Source organism: Colobus angolensis, unplaced genomic scaffold (genome assembly GCF_000951035.1).
Source record: "Colobus angolensis palliatus isolate OR3802 unplaced genomic scaffold, Cang.pa_1.0 Scaffold27, whole genome shotgun sequence".
In the NCBI taxonomy this organism is placed as follows: Eukaryota; Metazoa; Chordata; class Mammalia; order Primates; family Cercopithecidae; genus Colobus; species Colobus angolensis.
In genome coordinates, this window is record NW_012115932.1 from 14,364,394 (window position 1) to 14,383,815 (window position 19,422).

Consider the following 19,422-nt stretch of genomic DNA (forward strand, 5'->3'; position numbering starts at 1 on the left):
AACTCACATTCATTATGCCATTTATAGATGGCATAACTGAGGCTCAGAGAAGATAGGTCACTTCTGCAAGATCTCACAGCCAGTTAGTGGCAGATTCAAACCCAGGTCTGTGTGACTCCAACATGGAAGAGCTAGGGCTGGCTCAACCTCATTCCAGCTGGGAGACCTCGTCAAGTGGGTTGATTTTTCTCAGCCTCAGGGACAGGGACAGTTAGGAACAGGCTCACACACCTGACAGGGATAGGGGGATGTGTCCCCATCCCCCCAGTTCAGTACCTGCTGGTTCTGGTCCCGAGTGTCCTCTGTGTGGTACAGCACAGCCCACCTGCCCGCAGCTGACACGTTGACCCACAGGCACGGGTACTGGGGCACCTTCTTGCCCTTCAGCTCCTCCTGGTCCCTGATGTTGGTCTCAATCAGGTGGCACTTGGATTCCTGGGTCCACACGCTGAGGAGACCACACACAGGCACACATTACACTTGGAACTGAGTGACACACAGAACACCCATTTGAACCCCTGATCCCCTGGGAGCCTTTAGAGGGATCCAGGACTGGGGTCCTCATCTTGTCTTAAGCATTCAGCAATAAAGGCACATGACCCCACAGTCCCTGGATACAGGGAGGAATTGTAGAAGCTGGATGGGGTCTTAGACATTATCTATATAACTGGTTCTCAACCCTGGCTACTCTTCTAAAAACCTGGGGAGCTTTTAAAAAGATTCCCGTGTCCAAGCCACACCCCGGAGCAAATGAATCAGAACTTCTTGGGTGGTTGGGCCCAGGCCCTGGTGGTTTTTCAAAGTCCCTGATGTGATTCTAACAAGCAGCCAAACCTGAGACTCTCTTATTCAAATCATCTTCGTTTTGCAGAGGCAGAAGAGAAACTCAGAAAGATCAAATGACTTTGCCGAAGCCATGCAGGACCTGAAGCTAGGTCTGAGTGGCTTCGAAAACTGTGTTCTTTCTCCTAAAAGGAGCAGTTGTAGGAGGGCCTTGATTTGAGCCAGGATGGGAAAGATGGTGGGGACGATCTTTAAATGGTGCCTCACCAGGGTAAGGGTCCAGCCTGGAATCACTCCAGTGTTGTGAAGAGTGAGGCTGCAGCAGGCCAGGGAGAGGCTAACAGCTCATCAACATGTTAGTAAATCAATTGTGATTCATCTCCCAAGTATCCTGCGGGAGACCCACTGCCAGTCAGAAGCGGGCTGTCAGCTACTGGAACGTGCCCAGAGCGTAGGTCTGAGTCTTATTCTAAGGACAGGCTGAGAGAACTGAGTGTGTTTGTTCCAAATAGAACACAAATTAGGAATTCACAGTTCTTCCTTAAAGTCTCAAAAAAATCCAAAAAACTCAAGTGGTTGATACATCAGGGAGCAAGGGCATGGACCCTTCTCTGAGATTCCTGAGCAGGGCTTCAGGGAAGCAGATGCTGGCTCAATGCAGACACATCAGAAAACCTCAAACATGAAATGGTATGTTCACTGAGGCAAGGAGCTCCCCCTCTCTTGAGGTATTCATCAGGAGGCTGGATGCCCACCTGACAGGGAAGCTTCAGAGGGGAGAGAATTATGCAGCTGAGTTGTAAACATCTGCAATTCTCTGATTCCTCCTGGGATCAAACTTGCACTGGAATATTTCCTCTGATTCTTTGCTAATTCTTGTGAGAAGGGCATCATGTGTCTGTTACCACCAGGTCCTAGAATCTCAGAGCAGTGGGGCTCAGTTCATCCTACCTTCCCTGCACTTGAACCCTAGAACCTAAGAATGAGCATTGTCTTGACCCTGTTGCCTATTGAGTGAGGGTCAAGGAGAGGGATGAGTAGAAGGCCAGGGTTCCTTACAGATGTCAGACCTTTAGGAGAGGGGTGGGGGGTGGGCAGGCCAGAAGAGCTCAGTACCTTTTCTGGTAGAGGGGCAGCAGAGTCGTGACCAGGACGTAGTAGGTGATGACGGCACACACCACCATGGCTACACCCAAGCAAAGGGCTCGTGTCTCTCCCCGTTTCTGGGCCATCACCAGCTTCTTCACCATATTCACTGGGGGCAGTGAACATTTCTAGGTCCACAGAAGCAAACAGAAGTGAAATCAGCCCAGTTCACAGGTGATCCACAGAAAGAGAGGACAGGTGAGAGGGGAAGGTTCTCAAATACTAATATCACTCTTGTTTGTATTTGGAGCTTTGCAACTTCCAGAAGGCTTGCTTTTCAGACCCCATGTAAGCCTAATCCATGCAATTGAGAGGCAGTTGCAGATAAACGACCTATGATTCAGAGAGGTAAAGTGACTTGCCCTAGGTCACACAGTATGTAATAGGCTCAGTAATGACCCCCCAAGATGTCCATTTTCTAGTCCCTGGAAGCTATCAATGTTACTTTATGTGGCAATGACTTTGCAGAAGTGATTAAGATAAAGGCTCTTGAAATGGGGAGACAATATTGGATTATCCATGTAGATCCTAAATGTAATCCCAAGGGTCCTAATAAGAGGGAAGTGAAGGGAGATTAAACATAGAAGAGAAGGCTAAGATGATATAACCAGGGAGATAGCAATTGGAGTGATATGCCCACAAGCCAAGGCATGCGGGCAGCCATCAGAAGCTGGCGGGGGAAAGGAACAATGGCTCATCCCCTACAGCCACTGCAGGGAGTGCAGACTGCAGACACCTTGCTGGTTTTGGACTTCTGGTGAAATTTCTGTTGTTTGGGGCCATCAGGTTTATGATCATTTGCTACAACGGTCATAGGTCCCATACAGTGAGCGAGCTGTACATGTGCATCATCCACACACCTCCTTCCACGGCACTTATCTCACAGGGAAACTTGGAGTATTCCTGCCCAGAAACGGTTCTGTGGTAGGCCTGGCTGGGCCGGGCAGCAGGCAGGGAAAGAAGAGGAGGGCACCAGAAGACAGCTGCAGGTTGTCAGGAGAGGCAGGAGGTTTACCATTTTCTGTTTTTTTTTTTTTGTAAGGAACCTTCCCCCACTTCAAGCAAAGAAAGAAGAAAGAAGCCATCATGGTGGCCTCAGAGACGGCTTTCTTATTTCAGGGTTTGAAGCCACCTGGGACAAAGCGGAATGGGCACATTGCTGGTGGTGGCTTTCCTTCTCTCCTCCTTCTTTAGGCAGCAACTCCTTGTTTTTTCCTGGGGCATTGACCCCACTCCAATGCAGGCAAAGATTCCACCCTCCCCTGCTAGGCTCCTGATCGCTGCCCCAGGAGCGTGAATCTTGACAAAGACTTCAAGAAACAGCCCCTTAATCTACTCTGCCTGGAGCCACAGAGACGCCCAGCCATGGTCCCCGTGTGATCTCCCGTGTGTTCCACAAGCTGTCCTAGAGCCTTCTGATAAATGCATTTGCTGTTGTTTTTATTTGGTTAAGGTAACCAGAGTCCATTTCTACCAAAAATACCAGGGCCATGGGACCTGTTCACTGTAATCCTCCATTTTAGGGGAAATTTTAGCCAGATATCAGGGAAGACTTTATTCTCCTTGCCAGGTCCCTAAAGTAATAAACATACTATGTTTTATTTGTTTGTTTAATTAGTCAGTGTCCAGGGGGACAGGCATTAGTCCAAAAAGATTTTCAGCAAAGTGCTCTATTTTCTGCTCAGGCGTCTCTTAACTACTGGACTGTTTCAAATATTCAATCAGAGATTCTTGACTCCCTCCCTTCAGCCAGGCTGCCCCCATACCTGGGCATCCCTGCTAAAGGGAAGAGTCCAGGGTCAGGCAGCATGGATACCCATCGCACCTTCCCAGTGAGCTGATCCACCTCCCCTGTCAACTGACAGAGGTGACATCCAATGATAACTTTTTCTGCTTTATTTGGAACCAGGAGGTGGGGTTCCCCTACATTCTAATGGAGACATTATAGAAGCACAAGCAAGCAGAAATTTCCCCCGACAAAGAGAGATGTTTTGTTCAACTCCTTTTTATCCTTTTCCTTCCGTTCTGTGATCTTGTGGGACTGGGAGAGCCCATGTCTTTTTCTACCTGGTGTCAGTTGAGAAAGCCTCTCCATGTATTCACAGGTAAAGCAACAGAATTACCTGGAGGTAGGCTAAAAGCCCCAACAGACTGCTTCCCCAAGACCTTTAAGGGTCACTGGCACTTGGCCCCACCCCAGATACTGTGAGACATACATCATTTGAAGCCAATGGGAAATCCCATTTTGGAAACCTAGGGCTGAGCCCCCATAACGAAGCCATTTCTCTCCTGGGGCAGTTGGAGCGTACCTGTGGGGGTTTCCTGTTGCGTGAGGGCTCCTTCCTGGCTAATTAGCCCCCTACCTTCCAGGGCCACTGCCTCCTCTGCTGTGTGGCTTCTAGTGCCCTCCCAGGCCCCTGGGCACTCCTGAGGCTGGTGAAGGCAAGAACCTGGTTTTACCAGTTTTAGAAGCTCAGAAGGAAAGGAAAAGAGAGGCTTCCCCATCACACAGAAGTCTGGAAACTTGGTTTATTCAGGTCTGACCTCTGTCTAATGCTCTGATGAGACTGTTGCCTGCACCGAGTGAGTTTATAGAGTCCTGATAAATCCTCCTAAGACCATGCATGGGGTTCAATGTAGATGTGACTTCAGCAGGAAGTTAATATTCAGCATCCAAAGGGAGAACCTTTGGCGGCAAGAAGGATGGAAACTGTCAGTATCCCCCGAGGGACAGAAAGAACAGGAAGAAGTGGGTTTCAGCTATCATAGGAGGGATTTCAGTTAGACTTTAAGAAGAACTTCCCAGTTTTGAGCATTTCTAAATATCTCTGAACTTCCGGGATATATCTTCCCATTTAGAAAGGTCACTTGAGGTCTGGGATAGATTCAGAGAAGATGGAGGACAAAGGAAAGCAGGACTTTGGAGTATCCTGGGTGACCTGATAGCTAGGTCGACATCCTTTTCCTTAGAAGGACAAGTAATAGTGTACATTGTTTAACACTTTGGTGGGGTGTAGACAGGGCGATTCTGAGGTCATCAGACATGGAATCAAATCCTGGCTTTGCCACTTAGCAACCATATGACTGTGAAATGAGAATCATGGTACCTGCCTCAGAGCGTTCAGCTAAAGATCAAATGCCATATTGAGTATCAGGCATGTATCATAGTGCCTAGCCCCAAATCAGCCCTCAGTAAATATTAGCTATTATTACTGATGAAGGAAACCCTGAAAGTTTGGAGCAGAAGTCTGGACCCCTCTTGATGAATCTATTTTTTGTCCCACCTCTCTACCAGTGACAAGTGCCAGGACTGGTGTTAATCTCCAGGCTGCAGCCTTCTGGCTACTCTGAGAACTGGGACCTAGAGGACCAGGGCATCTACTACCAGAGTAACCTGGCCACTGTGCCACCCTCCCCGCTGGCCATCAGACCACAGGCCCTCCATCCGGAAGGACAGCCCTGAGAGGAAGGGAGTCCTCCTGCCTGCCCTCCTCCCTGCCCCGCGGCAGGCTGCTTTCCCCACAGTCTCCCTCCAGCCCGGTCTTCGGAGAAACAACTTCCCAAGTGCTTTCAGATCCAGTACTCACAGTCTCCCCGGCGCCCTGTGGGTCTTCAGCAGCAGATGGTTTCTTTCTGCCTGGCCCACGGCCCCCACCCCAAAAGAAGCCACAGAGCTCCAGCAGGAAGTTTGGCCTCCCCGCCCGTCTCCAGGGAAGCAGACTTTGGTCCCCATCTGGGGCAAGCCTCCATGCCCAAACATGGTCAAGTCTGAGCACACAGCCTGGAGACACAGACTCGGAGAGCAGGTATCCAGCTCTGGGGAGGGCAGCTGTTACCCAGGCCCTGCACCTCCATCTTTCCAGAGTCTCGTGGGAAACAGATTGCAAACGACAACAGACAGCAAGACTGAGAAACTACGAAAGATCAGCCTGGTGTATTTGGAAATATTTCTTCTCTCTGGCTCTGTGGGCTGGCAAAGATGCCAGAAATAGGAAATGATTCTCCTTTTGTTGGCATGAGGAAGGGTGGAGTTGGGCTGGAGGGGTTGGGCTTGTCACCAGTCCCTGGCATACCCACGCTGGAGCAGCTACAGCTCCCTGCCTTTGGCACTTACGTGCTGTGTGACCCTGAGCAAGTTATGGCACCTCTCTGGGCCTCAGTTTCCTTCTATGTTTTTTGTTTTTCTCGCAAACTTATCATTAAAGGACCTCAGTTTTCTCCCTTGTGTTACTGGTATTTTTAAAACTGACTTTGCTTTAGGGTAGCGATGAGGGTTAGAGACGGTGGGGATTTATGGCAATGGGAGAGAACTCACCTTTTAAGGACCAACCAAAATGAAGCTGGGAGTAGTGAGAGCTCCACGGCTGCTTCCAATCAGGTCCGGACAGTCTGCTCACTATGGGCCCTCCCAGAGACTGTGAAAGTACAGAGATTTGTACCTGGCAATCAGACAAGTGAACGTCAGCATTTACAGGCAAGAAACATGCTTTAGATCTCTGCTCCTTCATCTGTAAAGTGAATGTAAGGATTAAAAATCAGCAACAAAGGGCAGGTGCAGTGGCCCACGCCCGTAATCCCAGCACTTTGGGATGCCAAAGGTGGACGGATTGCTCAAGCCCAGGAGTTTGAGACCAGCCTAGGCAACAGCAAAACCGCATCGCTACTGAAAATACAAAAATTAGCAGGGCGTGATGGTGCATGCCTGTAGTCCCAGCTATTAGGGAGGCTGAGGCACGAGAATTGCTTGAACCCAGGAGGCAGAGGTTGCAGTGAGTCATGATTGTGCCACTGCACTCCAGCCTGAGCAACAGAGCGAGACTCCATCTCTCTATATATATATATATACATATGTTTTTTTTTTTCAACAAAACTACAAAAAAAAATCCCAGATATTGGGGCTTTCCTATGTATCAGGCATGATGTTAGAAGGCAGCATATCTCCACCCTTCACAGGACCCAAGGATCAAAGAACCTGAAACTGAGGCTTGGAGGCTTGAAGTCACTGGTCCAGCCCTAGGGGCCAAAACTAGATTCAAAGCTGGCCCTTCCAGATTACACAGCTTTGTCTGTCTCTGCTGACTCTGGGGCTGCCCTAAGACATTAAAAATCACCTCTATCATACAGTAAGCTGCCACCTGAGGATCTGAAGGTCACCCTGAGTTTCCCCAGCCCTCAGGGAGGTGGGTGCAGCCTGGCCTACCCTGCTGAGCGAGCTCATCACCTCCTTCCTTCCTGCCTCCAGCAGGCGCGAAATGAGGGCGGCCATTCAGGCCTCCCTGACACACTCTCAGGCGGTGAGTGCCCTTCTCCACCCCTTTCCTAATTGAATCATATTAACAGGAGACTATATTGTCTGTTTAATGGGCACCATAGCACCAGAGGGTCTAAGGCCAGCTTCAGACCTTGCGGGCAGATTGACAGAGGGATGCAGGATCTGGAATTCAACCTCAGAAGAGTAATTTTCCAAGGATGATCCTCTGTCCATCCAGGGGCAGGAAAAGTCCTCCTGAGGCTATTCCAGAAATGCCAGCCCCCACCCCTGCTTCCCTGGGGGAGAGATACACAGTGCAACAGGCTGCCATTTATGAGTATAACCAAAGGGCTCCGTGCTCGTAATACTCTAAATAAGTTATTAAGGGCTACATATAATTTGGAATTTATCAACAAACTTCAGCATTCTTCCCAAGGGAAGGCGGGAACCAACAGGGAAGGAGGGCTGTGGGGTCTTCTGCTGCCCCTAAGTGAGCCACAACCAAAAGGCATTGACAAGCTTTGTCCTCAAGGGTGTCACCTTTGTGGGTGAAAACCCAGGTCCTTTGCTGACTGCGGGGTTGTGTGTGACAGATGGCTACAGGTGGAGTGCAAGAAAATAACAATGCTGCAACAATAAATATTGACCGTCTGCATTAGTATGGGGTGTCAGAGATCACAAAGTATCTTCTCTGACTCTTCCAACAGCTTCTTAAGGTACTAGCACAATAGGCTCACAATAGACCACTGAGGTAGAGATTTTTCTACCCATTTGACAGAGGGAGTAACTGAGGCTCAGAGAGGTGAAATAAATTGCCCAAGGCAAGTTACTTTGCCTCTCTAAGTTTCAGTTTGGCTGTCTCTAAAATAGAGAGAATTGTACCTAGGCCCTCAGTGTTTTTGAGGAATGAGAGATCACCTAAGCTACCTGACGCATAGTATGGAAATTGTATTTTCCAAAGATGGTCACACTGAAGTACTTCCCATTCCGTGTGCCCTTTTTACAGTGTGGCATCAACACTCCACCATCAAGAGGGGCATGTATGTCTCTCCCCCTTCACCCTGGGTGGAGTTTTGTAAGGGCCTCAACAGTAGAATATGGTAGAGGGACACAGCACAGTTTTCAAGGCTAAGTCATAGACAGGGGCTCAAGTTTTCCCGACACACTCTCGAGACATGTACCTGGGAACCAGCCACCATGTTGTAGGAAGCCAAGGCCCGGTGCTCCAGCTGACAGCCCCAGCTCAGATCTCAGTCAACAACTAGTATCTCTCACTGGGCATGGGAGAGAACAAGGCTGCAGACAGTTCCACCCCCAGCCTGCCAGTCTCCCAGCTGAGACCTCAGAGAATGTGGAGCAGAGACAGCCCACCTGCTCTGTGCTCTCTCTGAATTCCAGAGCCACAAAATCCATGAGAAGAAAAAAAAACCTAATGTTTCATGCCCCTGCATTTTGGGGTAATTTGTTATGCAGTCATAGTAACTGGAATACAATTGCAAGTGATTTCAAAGGGGGACTGTTAGTGTTGCTGGTGATAGTGGGAATTTAAACTGGTGGGAATTAAAACACCTGAGATTGCTATATGGAGTGTTACAGGAGAGTTTAGAAATGCTTTATCTAGGTTGGGCATGGTGGCTCATGCCTGTAACCCCAGCACTTTTCGAGGCCAAGGCAGGCGGTTCATTTGAGGCCAGTAGTTTGAGACTAACCTGGCCAACATGGCAAAAAAAACCTACTACTAAAACCGTTTCTACTAAATATATAAAAATTAGCTGGGCATGGTGGGAGGTGCCTGTAATCCCAGCTACTCTGGCAAGCCAAGGCATGAAAATCATTTGAATCCAGGAGGCGGAGGTTGCAGTGAGCTGAGATTGAGCTACTGCACTCCAGCCTGGGTGACAGAGTGAGACTCCATCTAAAAAAAATAAAACAATAAAAAAACCAGTGCTTTATCTACTCTTAGGTCACACACTATGGCACAAATGGAATAGAAGGGCAGTGATATGGGAGGGTATTTTTGTTTATGAAGCACCTACCATGTACCAGGGAATGACCACATCGATATGCAATACATACACATACACATACACATGGACATTCCTCTCCACAATCCCCCACCAAAGGCCTGTTCTTTCTGTAAAAGCACAAGGCAAAGTGATTTTCCCAAGGTCACGCCCCTAGCGTGTCACGTGGTGGAGCTTGGAGTGCACCTGTGCCCGCTGACTCTACAGCCCGTCCCTGCCCCTCCGTCACCCCATGACTCCCTTGGGAGCAGTTTTCAAGAGACCTCAGGTTTCTTCACGATGTCTGCTTCCGCTGCTTTCCAGACGTCCTCAGCTCAGTCTGTACCCCCCTCTGGATTACCCACCTGCTTGTTTATTTAAGTCCTTCTGAATCAATATCTCCTCTCTGCCAACACTTGGGATAATAAGTTCCATAAATCAAATTGGCAACTGGGTCTTGCACCCCTGTGTGTGCCTCTCTGAGTGCTGCAGGAATGGGTTTTAGTCACTCTCAGTCCTAGCAAAGCTGTGCGTTCACAGACCTCTCAGCACTTGCTATGCAGAGGCTCTGGATACATCACTGTGCCGAGACGACTCAGACACTGCCCCTTCCCTGCAGAAAAGCGATGCCAGATCTCCTAAACTGCAAAAATGCAGAACAGAAAGCAAAAGATGTATTTTAAATGAGAGAGAGTAATAAAAGGGAGAGGAAATAACAATGGGAGATTTTTTAGAAGAGTTGAGATGACCAAGTATAACAACAGCAAAAGTAAATGCCAGTATTAGAATTAAACGGCCACAAGACAAGACACGACAAAAAACCTGGTAAGGTTGTTCCCTGCTGTGTGGGGGGATACTCACTGCTTTCTCCTCTGACTTTTTTCACCATGTTTTCCCTGGGCCTAATTTTTCTTACTTTATCCTGCCATGCTGTTAACATAATCATAAGCACCTTGAAAATCCTCTTTGAGACAAAGAGGAGCATAAATAAATTAACAGCCCTGCTGTCTGTCTGTGTGGTAAGGTTGGTTTTTTTTAAAAAAGGCCCTTTCCTTAGTGTAAATCATCCCTGCTCTGTAAGAAAGTTGCATAATGCAGAAGCACAGGGAGAAGATGAGCACAATGTCAGAGAGAGTTGCTGTAAGAGTGGTGTGTGGCCTTTTCGACACACATAAAGGACACACGTGCCTTCTCCTTCCATGGCACATGACTCCCTTGTCCTTGCCTCCTAGCCAGCTCTTCCTCTTCCACAGGACTCCCTCCTGGGGGCCTTCCCTCGCCCCCAACCCCTTAGCCACTCTCCGCGCCTCCTGGGCCAGGTGGAAGCTCTGGTTCCGCATGCTGGGAGCTCTGCATGCCTCTTCCGCAGAACACCTCCTCCCCCTGTAATTTAACATTTATTCATGTGCATCCTCCATTAACATGTCTCCCAACCCAAGGGTAAGCTCTCTAAAATCAAGGACTGGAACCTTTCTTATTCACTGTCACATCTCTAGCTTCAGGAGGAATAAACAGAGATCTTGCGGTTTTGTTGTCATCGTGCTTTGGTTTTTGGGAAAAAATTCTCTCGCTTTTTTATGTAACAGAATATTATGTAACAGAATATTATAATCATTTTCCCATGCCATGAAGCATTTTTTTAAAAATTGATATATTATGCTTTCATAGTTGTACATAAAACTTTTTCTTTCTTGAATTTTAATTTTAGATTCGGCGGGTACATGTGCAGGTTTGTTATGAGGGTGTAATGCATGACGCCGACGGTTGAGCTTCTATTGATCCCATCACCCAAAGAGTGAACAAAATACCCAATAGGAGGATTTTCAGACTTTGTACCACTCCCTCCCTCCTTTTGGAGTCCTCAGTGTCTATTATTCCGGTCTTTATGTCTGTGCCTACCCGGAGATTAGCTCCCACTTAGAAGTGAGAACATGTGATACTTGGCTTTCTGTTTCAGCATTAATTTGCTTAGCATAATGGCCTCCGGCTGCATCCATATTGCTGTAAAGGACATGAGTTCATTCTTTTTTATGGCTGTGTAATATTCTAAGGTGTATATGCAGAAGACTGTCTTTATCTAACCCACTGTTGGTGGGCACCTGGGTTGTTCCCACACCTTTGCTATTGTGCATAGTGCTGCAGTAAATGTACAAGTGCAGCTCTCTTTGTGGTAGAATACTTTATTTTGCTTTGTGTATGCATCCAGCAGTGGGATTGCTGGGTCAAATGATGGTTCTATTTTCAGTTATTTAAGAAATCTCCGAAGTGCTTTCCACAGGGGCTAAATTAATTTACATTTCCACCAACAGCATAAAAGCATTCTCTTTTCTCGGTAGCCTTGCCAGCATCTGTTATTTTTTTTACTTTTTAGTAATAGCCTTCTGACTGGTGTGAGATGGTATCTCATTGTGGTTTAATTTGCATTTCTCTGATGATTAGTGACGCTGAGCATTTCATAAAACATTTTTCTAGAAAGCCTATACAGTTTTCTATGTTACGGCTAACTCAGGATAGATTTCATCAAAGCCATGTTGTCAGATATTTAGGAAGGGTGCTTGCTTCCTTGCATGCTTGTTTGTGTTTAGTGGAAGGCAGAGTCTGCCTCTGCTCTCAGCAGACCTGTTTTATTCTCTACCCCTGAACCACAACCATGCCCAGATGTCATTTTTCGTGAATGGACAGGCATAAGGGAAATTGTATCTATAAGCACAAAGTTTGGGGACCAGAACAGGTGGATAGAGATGGCAACATCATAGAAGTGGGAGGTGGAGACAGGTTGGCAATTTCCTAACCCTGTCCCAGGCTGGATTTGAGCCTTAGTGAGTGAGAGAGAGCAAGAGAAAGAAAGCTGTTGTTGCGGCTTGTGGGACTCAGAACATGAACAATGCCACTTTGGGACCGAGGAAGAGGGTATTTCCACTTCTGCCTAGCTGTGGCCTTGGGCAGTGGCCCTGATAGTTAATGGCCATCATTATTATTTAAAACAGCTGCAGCAAAGGTAGACTCCTGTATGAATCAGGGTCCCCAGGCGCACTGGAGCTGACTCACAATGGCGCTGTGAGAGCCTTTGCAAGCCAGGTGTTCAACCATCAGGAGCTGAAAATCCACCACAGTGATGGAAGTAGTTACACTGTGGAAATCTACGAACAATACAAATCAGGGCTTTTGTCTTTTTGGAGAGCTGCTTTGCCAGCACACCACTTTAGAGGATACACTTAAACTGGGAAACCTTTGCAGGTATTAGGAATGAAGGTGCGGACAGGTTATAGGAAACCAGTAGTAACCTAGGGGCTCACAATGTTGGCTGAGGGCTGAGGGAAGGGAGCTATGTCCAGGATGGGCAGGAGAATCTTCTTGAGAGGGGATGTCCCCAGCCTGGGGAGACTCTCAGGGAAGAAGCTGGGGAACAGACTGCTGTCCTCACTTTCCTGGGATGTGTTGATGAAGAAACCAAACTCTGTAAATTTTTTGAAGAGAGTTGTTCTGAGCCAAATGTGAGGACCATGACCTGTGACAAAACTTCAGAAGGTTCTGAGAACATGTGTCCATGATGGTTAAATTACAGCTTGATTTTATAAATGTTAAGGAAGTAGAAGTTACAGGCAGACATCAATGAATACACATAAGATTTACATTGGTTCGGCCCAGAAAGGCAGGCCATCTCAAATGGTGATGGATTCAAAGATTTCCGAGTGGATTCAAAGATTCAAAGGTGCATTCAAAGATTTCATGAATAGCAATTGGTTGAAATAATTAAGTTTTGCCTAAAGAGTTGAAGTCAACAGAAAAAACCCACGAATGAAGTGGGGTTGTGGAAACCAAAGTTATTGTTATGTAGATGAAACCTCCAGGTAGCAGGCTTCAGAAAGAATAAATGATAAATGTCTTTCATCAGACCTTAGAAGGTTTGATTAGACTCTTAGTTAAATCTCTCTGGGATGAGAAAAAGACTTGGAAAGGGAAGAGAATTCTCTGCAGAATGTAGATTTTCCCCCACAACTGACAGCTTTGCAGGGCTGTTTCGAAATATGTCAAATAAATATAGTTTGGGGTAAAATACTTGTTTCTTTCAGAGGCTGCTATCTGTCATGTGATGCTATAGTGGAATTTGGCATTTACTACTACAAAAAGTCTGTTTGTCAGTCTTAAAGACTTCTGTGTTAATGTTAATGCTGGTAAGTTGTGCCTGAATACCAAAGGGAGGAAGGTATTTTATTATAAGGCATGTCCAACATCCCCTCCCCATTATGGCCTGAACTAGTTTTTCAGGTTTCTTTGAAATCTCCTTGGCCAAGAAGAGGGGTCCATTCAGTCAATCAAGGGACTTAGCATTCTATTTTTGGCTTACAGACCCTTCTCCAGACACCTGATCTCCTTTGGTTGAATCCAACTGGTAGACAGACAAAGAGCTTGTTGCTGCAGTCCCAGTGATCAGTTTCCAGGGCAGAGCCAGCTAGAGAGTAAGAAGGGGTCAGGAGGGGCTCACATAGATATCAGTCCATCTCCCTGTGTATGTGGCTTTGGGACAGGAAAACTAGGTAAGAGCAAAACAAGAGGGCTTGAGCACACATGGACTCCCTGCAAATCCCCCAGAAATATTTGTAGGGGTCTGAAAGCTATGTAGGTAGGGACTCTGAACCAAAATATTTGTAAGTCAAATTTTATGTGGCTAATTTGGAGCCCCAGGTTGGTGAGAGCTCAGGAAACTCAGGTTCCATAAACAATGCCTCATTAAATATTCTTTGCACAAAATAGGTTGATGAAAAGAGTCAAGCTCTGTGAAATATTCTGAGCCAAATATGACTGACCAATGGCCCATGATGCAGCCCTCAGGAGATCCTGAGAATATGTGCCCAAGGCAGTCAGGGCACGGCTTGGCTTTACACATTTTTGGGAGACATCAATCAAATACATTTAAGAGATACATTGGTTCATTCCAGAAAGGTGGGACAACTTGAAGAGGGGGCTGCCAGGGTTATAGGTAGATTTAAACATTTTCTGATTGGCAATTGGTTGAAAGAGTTATAATCTATAAAAAGGGATGCTAGGGTTATAATAAGAAGTTGTGGATGTCAGGCTTCTGGGCCCAAGCTAAGCCATCATATCCCCTGTGACCTGCACATATACATCCAGATGCCCTGAAGTAACTAAAGAATCACAAAAGAAGTGAAAATGGAAAATGGCCTGTTCCTGCCTTAACTGATGACATTACCTTGTGAAATTCCTTCTCCTGGCTCATCCTGGCTCAAAAGCTCCCCCACTGAGCACCTTGTGACCCCCACCCCGCCCACCAGAGAACAATCCCCTTTGACTGTAATTTTCCACTACCTACCCAAATCCTATAAAACAGCCCCACCCCTATCTCCCTTCCCTGACTCTCTTTTCTGACTCAGCCCGCCTGGCCTGAGCACCCAGGTGATTAAAAAGCTTTATTGGTCACACAAAACCTGTTTGGTGGTCTCTTCACAGGGACACGAGTGAAAGTGGAGAGCAAAGTTTTATGATGCAGATGAAGCCTCCAGGAAGCAGGCTTCAGAGAGAATAGATTATAGATGTTTCTTATCAGACTTAAGGTTTGTGTTGACGTTGAATGTTGGTCAGCTTTTACTGAAATCCAAAAGGGAGCAGGGCATAATGTGACATGTCTGGACCCCTCTTTCCATCATGACCTGAATCAGTTTTTCAGGTTAATTTTGGAATGCCCTGGTGAGAGAAGTGATCCATTCAGATGATTGGGAGGACCTTAAAATTTTACTTTTGGTTTATGAATGTTTGCACACTTCTTGTTATTTTCCTAGAATAAAGACTGGACCTCCAAGGCAAAATTCTAGGACAAAAGGTTTCTACATTTTTAAGATTTTGTTATATACTGCACACCTTTTACCAGCATTGTTTCACATGTCTGTGTGAAGAGATCACCAAACAGGCTTTGTGTGAGCAACATGGCTGTTTATTTCACCTGGGAGCAGGTGGGCTGAGTCTGAAAAGAGAGTCAGCGAAGGGAGATAAGGGTGGGGCCATTTTATAGGATTTGGGTAGGTAAAGGAAAATTACAGTCAAAGGGGGGTTGTTCTCTGGTGGGCAGGAGTGGGGGTCACAAGGTACTCAGTGGGGGAGCTTTTTGAGCCAGGAAAAGGAATTTCACAAGGTAATGTCATCACTTAAGGCAAGGGCCCATCATTTTCACTTCTTTTGTGGTGGAATGTTATCAGTCAGGGGCAGGGCATTTTTACTTCTTTTTGATTCTTCAGTTACTTCAGGCTATCTGGGTGTATATACATGCAAGTCACAGGGGATGCGATGGCTTGGCTTGGGTTCAGAGGCCTGACGAGAATGCCGATACCGATTTTTGTACTCACAGCTGGCAGAGGAGACTGGTTGATTTCACACATCACCAATTCTTAACACTCTTAAATTTGGAAATATGTGTCTTTTGGCTAGGTAAAAACTCTTTCATCTGTTTTTTAATTTGCTTTCTTTAAATTACTAGCAAGATTGTACAGTCTTTTATATGTTCATTGGAAGTGAAATATTTTACTGGTCTCAAATTGTGATCAGGAATACATAAGAAGCCCCTGTTTTAGACCATTCTAACTGTCCTTCTTCTCTGGCAAGATTCAGAGGCCCCATCTTCATCAGCTGTTCTAAGTGGTTCAGGTCAGGACCGGCTCCAGGGGCTGAATGCCCCACCCCATGCCTTCCCAGCCTCTCAGCATGGGCAGGAGGTTTTGAGGTTATAAACAGGTTATTCTGGGCCCGGCACGGTGGCTCAAGCCTGTAATCCCAGCACTTTGGGAGGCCGAGACGGGCGGATCACGAGGTCAGAAGATCGAGACCATCCTGGCTAACACGGTGAAACCCCGTCTCTACTAAAAAAATACAAAAAAACTAGCCGGGCGACATGGGGGGAGCCTGTAGTCCCAGCTACTCGGGAGGCTGAGGCAGGAGAATGGCGTTAACCCAGGAGGCGGAGCTTGCAGTGAGCTGAGATCCGGCCACCCACTCCAGCCTGGGCGGCAGAGCGAGACTCCGTCTCAAAAAATAAATAAATAAATAAAATAAAATAAACAGGTTATTCTGTAAACTTCTTTTGCTAAGTCATAGAATGTCCTCTAAGAGCCCTTAGAAGTCATCTAGGCTAGTTGCTGGAAAAGAGGCTCCTGATCCAGCCCCCTCGAGTGGGTTCTTGGATCTCATGCAGGAAAGAATTCAAGGAGAGTCACAGAGCACAGTGAAAGAAGCAAGTTTATTAGAAGCTGCTTTGTTACAGAGTAGGGCATCCTCAACAGGAGGAGGAACATGCCATCCTTTGCTAGCATCTCTATTTATAAGAAATTAGAAGGAGCTATAATTAAACTTGGAATGTGTAGATGTGCTCACCAAAGGTAAGGGCTATTGGTGTTATCAATGACCGTGAATCTTTTAACCTAACGCTGCTAACTGACGTTATCTTTAAGTAAAATGGGCTGTACTCTTAAGATATCTGGACATTGTACAGGCTTGGTGGGAGATGTTCTGTATGGCCATAAATATTACATAATTATAAGTGGTGGTCAGCTTAGAATTTGGCTATTTTCAGACCATTAGCATTAACCTTAAACATGCTTTGTGAATGCCTGGCTGCTCACTTCAATATGGAGTCACTCTACTCACGTTTTATTAAACCAGAGGCCTGGTAAACAGAGGTTTCTATAACAGGCCTACATGATCAGTTTGTCCTTGAGTAATGTTTTCTATTTATAAACTGATAGAGGTAAGTCATAGATAATTTGATAGTACAGAAAAGTGAAAAAGGGAGAAAATAAAAACCAATCAAGATTCAATGTCCTGAGGAAACCACAGTCAAAATATTGGTGGATTATGTTCTGAAGATGGATACAAATACTTTCTATAAACAAACTTAGGAATATACTATACAATTTAAAATATGTTCTTATTTTAAATAGAAGCACTTTCCCCATTTATGTGATATTGTTTTTCAAAATACCACTTCATGGCCCTGTAATAGTCCATCACATAGGTATGCCATAAAATGTTTTACAATTTTCCTATTCGGAGATATTTAAGCTGTTTTCCAGACTTTGCTATTGTAGACTACTCTCCAGGAATGATCTGTTCATGTCACCTTTGCTCACCTCTCTGATTATTTCCTTCCAACAGGTTCCTAAAAGCATGGATCAGAGCCAAAGAATATTAGCCGTTACAGGCTTCTGCCTCTTCTCTTTTTGTGGAAGCATAGGATCTGATAAAACACACACCTCTGTTCAGCTGGTGAGCCATGTGAGCTCAGACAGGTGCAGTGATTTGCCCACAGCCACATAGTTTTGTTAGACCAGGGATTGGAACTCGGGCCTGTCTCGACAGCCTCTTGTGAGTGCCAGAACCCAGCTGGGAGCCCATGCTTCCTGATTCCTATGCCATATTCTTGCCTTATTCCTTGCATTAGTCCGTTTTCCCACTGCTATAAAGATACTACCCAAGACTGGGTAATTTATAAGCACCAGAGGTTTAATTGACTCACAGTTCTGCATGGCTAAGGAGGCCTCAGGAAATTTACAATCACGGAGGAAGGAGAAGGGGAAGCAGGCACCTCTTCACAAGGTGGCAGGAAAAAGAGAGAAAATCCCAGGGGAAATTGCCATTTATAGGACCATCAGATCTCATAAGAACTCCCTCACTGTCACAAGAAGAGCATGGGGGAAACAGCCCCCATGATCCAATCACCTCCTACCAGGTCCCTCCCTCAACACTTGGGTATTACAATTCAAGATGAGATTTGGGCGGGGACACAGAGCCTAGCCATATCATTCCTCTTTGTAGAATATTTCTCCACCAGTGAGAGCTCTCAGTTACTGATCACCAACATATGCCAAGAACTGTGCTGAGTACTTGAACTGTAGTATTTCATCTGATCCTGACCCTTTGAAGTGGTTACTGTGGTTATCCGGTTATCCTAATTTTACAGATGGGGACACTGAGGCAGAAACACAGCGTTTCTTGTCCAATGTCACGATGCTAGTACCTTAGAGCCGAAACCCCCATCCCTTCTTGTCTGAGCAGTGTGGTCCAAATAGAACTTTCTGTGATGGCAGAAATGTTCTGTAACTTTGAGCCATTTGATTCAGTAGCCACCAGCTACCTACAGCTGTTGAGCACTTAAATGTGGACAGTGTAAGTGGAGAACTACATTTTTAACTTTAATTAATGTAAATGGAAATAGCCACATGTAACTAGTGATATTGGACATGTATCTCTGGAACCTTAAGCTTCCCTGTTCCCTCCATCATAGCCTGTCACAGGCAGCTCTGAAGAGCGCTCCCCCAGCATCCTTGGACCTCAGCCTGGGGTGGGACTCAGAATAACCCTCCTGACACGCCTTGCTAATCCTGAGCCAGAGACCTTCTCCGAGCCGGGACCTTGTGCCTGAGGCAGATTCTTCCGCGGCCCATAGGGCTGGCAGTCCCAGGATCTACTTCCTGTGGGCATTTAAAAAGACACACTGCAGAGAGAGGCTTTTTAATCCCCTTTTGTTACACATTAATGAAAATGTAAGTCTGCCATCCATAAATAATAAGATTGCCCCTGTGAAGCTCAAGGTCTACATTTACACTCAGAGTGAACATTATTATGAACTTCACTAGAATCTTCTCTGGGAGTGAACAAGGTAGATGAGAGCTGTGCCTTCTCTCAGCGGAGCACCATCTCCCAGAAGACTCTGTCTCTAAGGAGGGAAGCAAAGGGGCATAAAAGGACTGATTTTTTAAAAATCATCATTAAATCTGGGCACAGTCGCTCGTGGCTATAATCCCAGCACTTTGGGAAGCCAAGACGAGAAGATCACTTGAGCCCAGGAGTTCTAGACCAGCCTGGGCAACATAGTGAGATCCCATCTCTACAATTTTTTTTAATGAGCCAGGCATGGTGGCGCATGCCTTTGGTCCCAGCTACTTGAAGGGCTGAAGTGGGAGGATGGCCTGATCCCAGGAAGTCAAGGCTGCAGTAAGCCGTGATTTTGCCACTGCACTTTAGCTTGAGTGACAGTGAGACTCTGTCTGAAACAAACAAAAAAACAAACAAACACTTCACAATTTCATAATTTACTGAGTGTCTTCTTCATGCCAGGCCCTGCCCTGGGCGCGGCACATGCCTCACCGCAGTACTTTCATAGAGTTGCTGTGACCCAATCACTACAAACTGGGTGGGTAGTTTAAAGCAACAGAAATGTATTCCCTCACAACT

General features: G+C 46.3%; 2 protein-coding genes and 1 long non-coding RNA gene across 3 annotated transcripts in view; 2 read left to right on the top strand and 1 right to left on the bottom strand.

Moving 5' to 3' along the window:
• KCNMB1 (potassium channel subfamily M regulatory beta subunit 1) overlaps positions 1-5,932 on the bottom strand; it is a 12,057-nt gene extending 6,125 nt beyond the window's left edge. The window contains exons 1-3 of the mRNA XM_011947770.1: positions 5,517-5,932; positions 1,900-2,057; positions 277-448 (exon numbers count right to left, since the gene is read on the bottom strand). Of these exons, the coding sequence (XP_011803160.1) occupies positions 277-448; positions 1,900-2,033 (306 nt within the window). The 5' untranslated portion in view covers positions 2,034-2,057; positions 5,517-5,932. The remainder of the gene's footprint in view (positions 1-276; positions 449-1,899; positions 2,058-5,516) is intronic.
• The window catches only part of KCNIP1 (Kv channel interacting protein 1), a 389,539-nt gene that overhangs the window by 31,044 nt on the left and 339,073 nt on the right, over positions 1-19,422 (top strand). The gene's annotated exons all lie outside the window — the stretch shown is intronic.
• The window catches only part of LOC105515835, a 34,688-nt gene continuing 21,016 nt past the window's right edge, over positions 5,751-19,422 (top strand). Inside the window, exon 1 of the long non-coding RNA XR_001002400.1 lies at positions 5,751-5,861. This is a non-coding gene — a long non-coding RNA (uncharacterized LOC105515835). The remainder of the gene's footprint in view (positions 5,862-19,422) is intronic.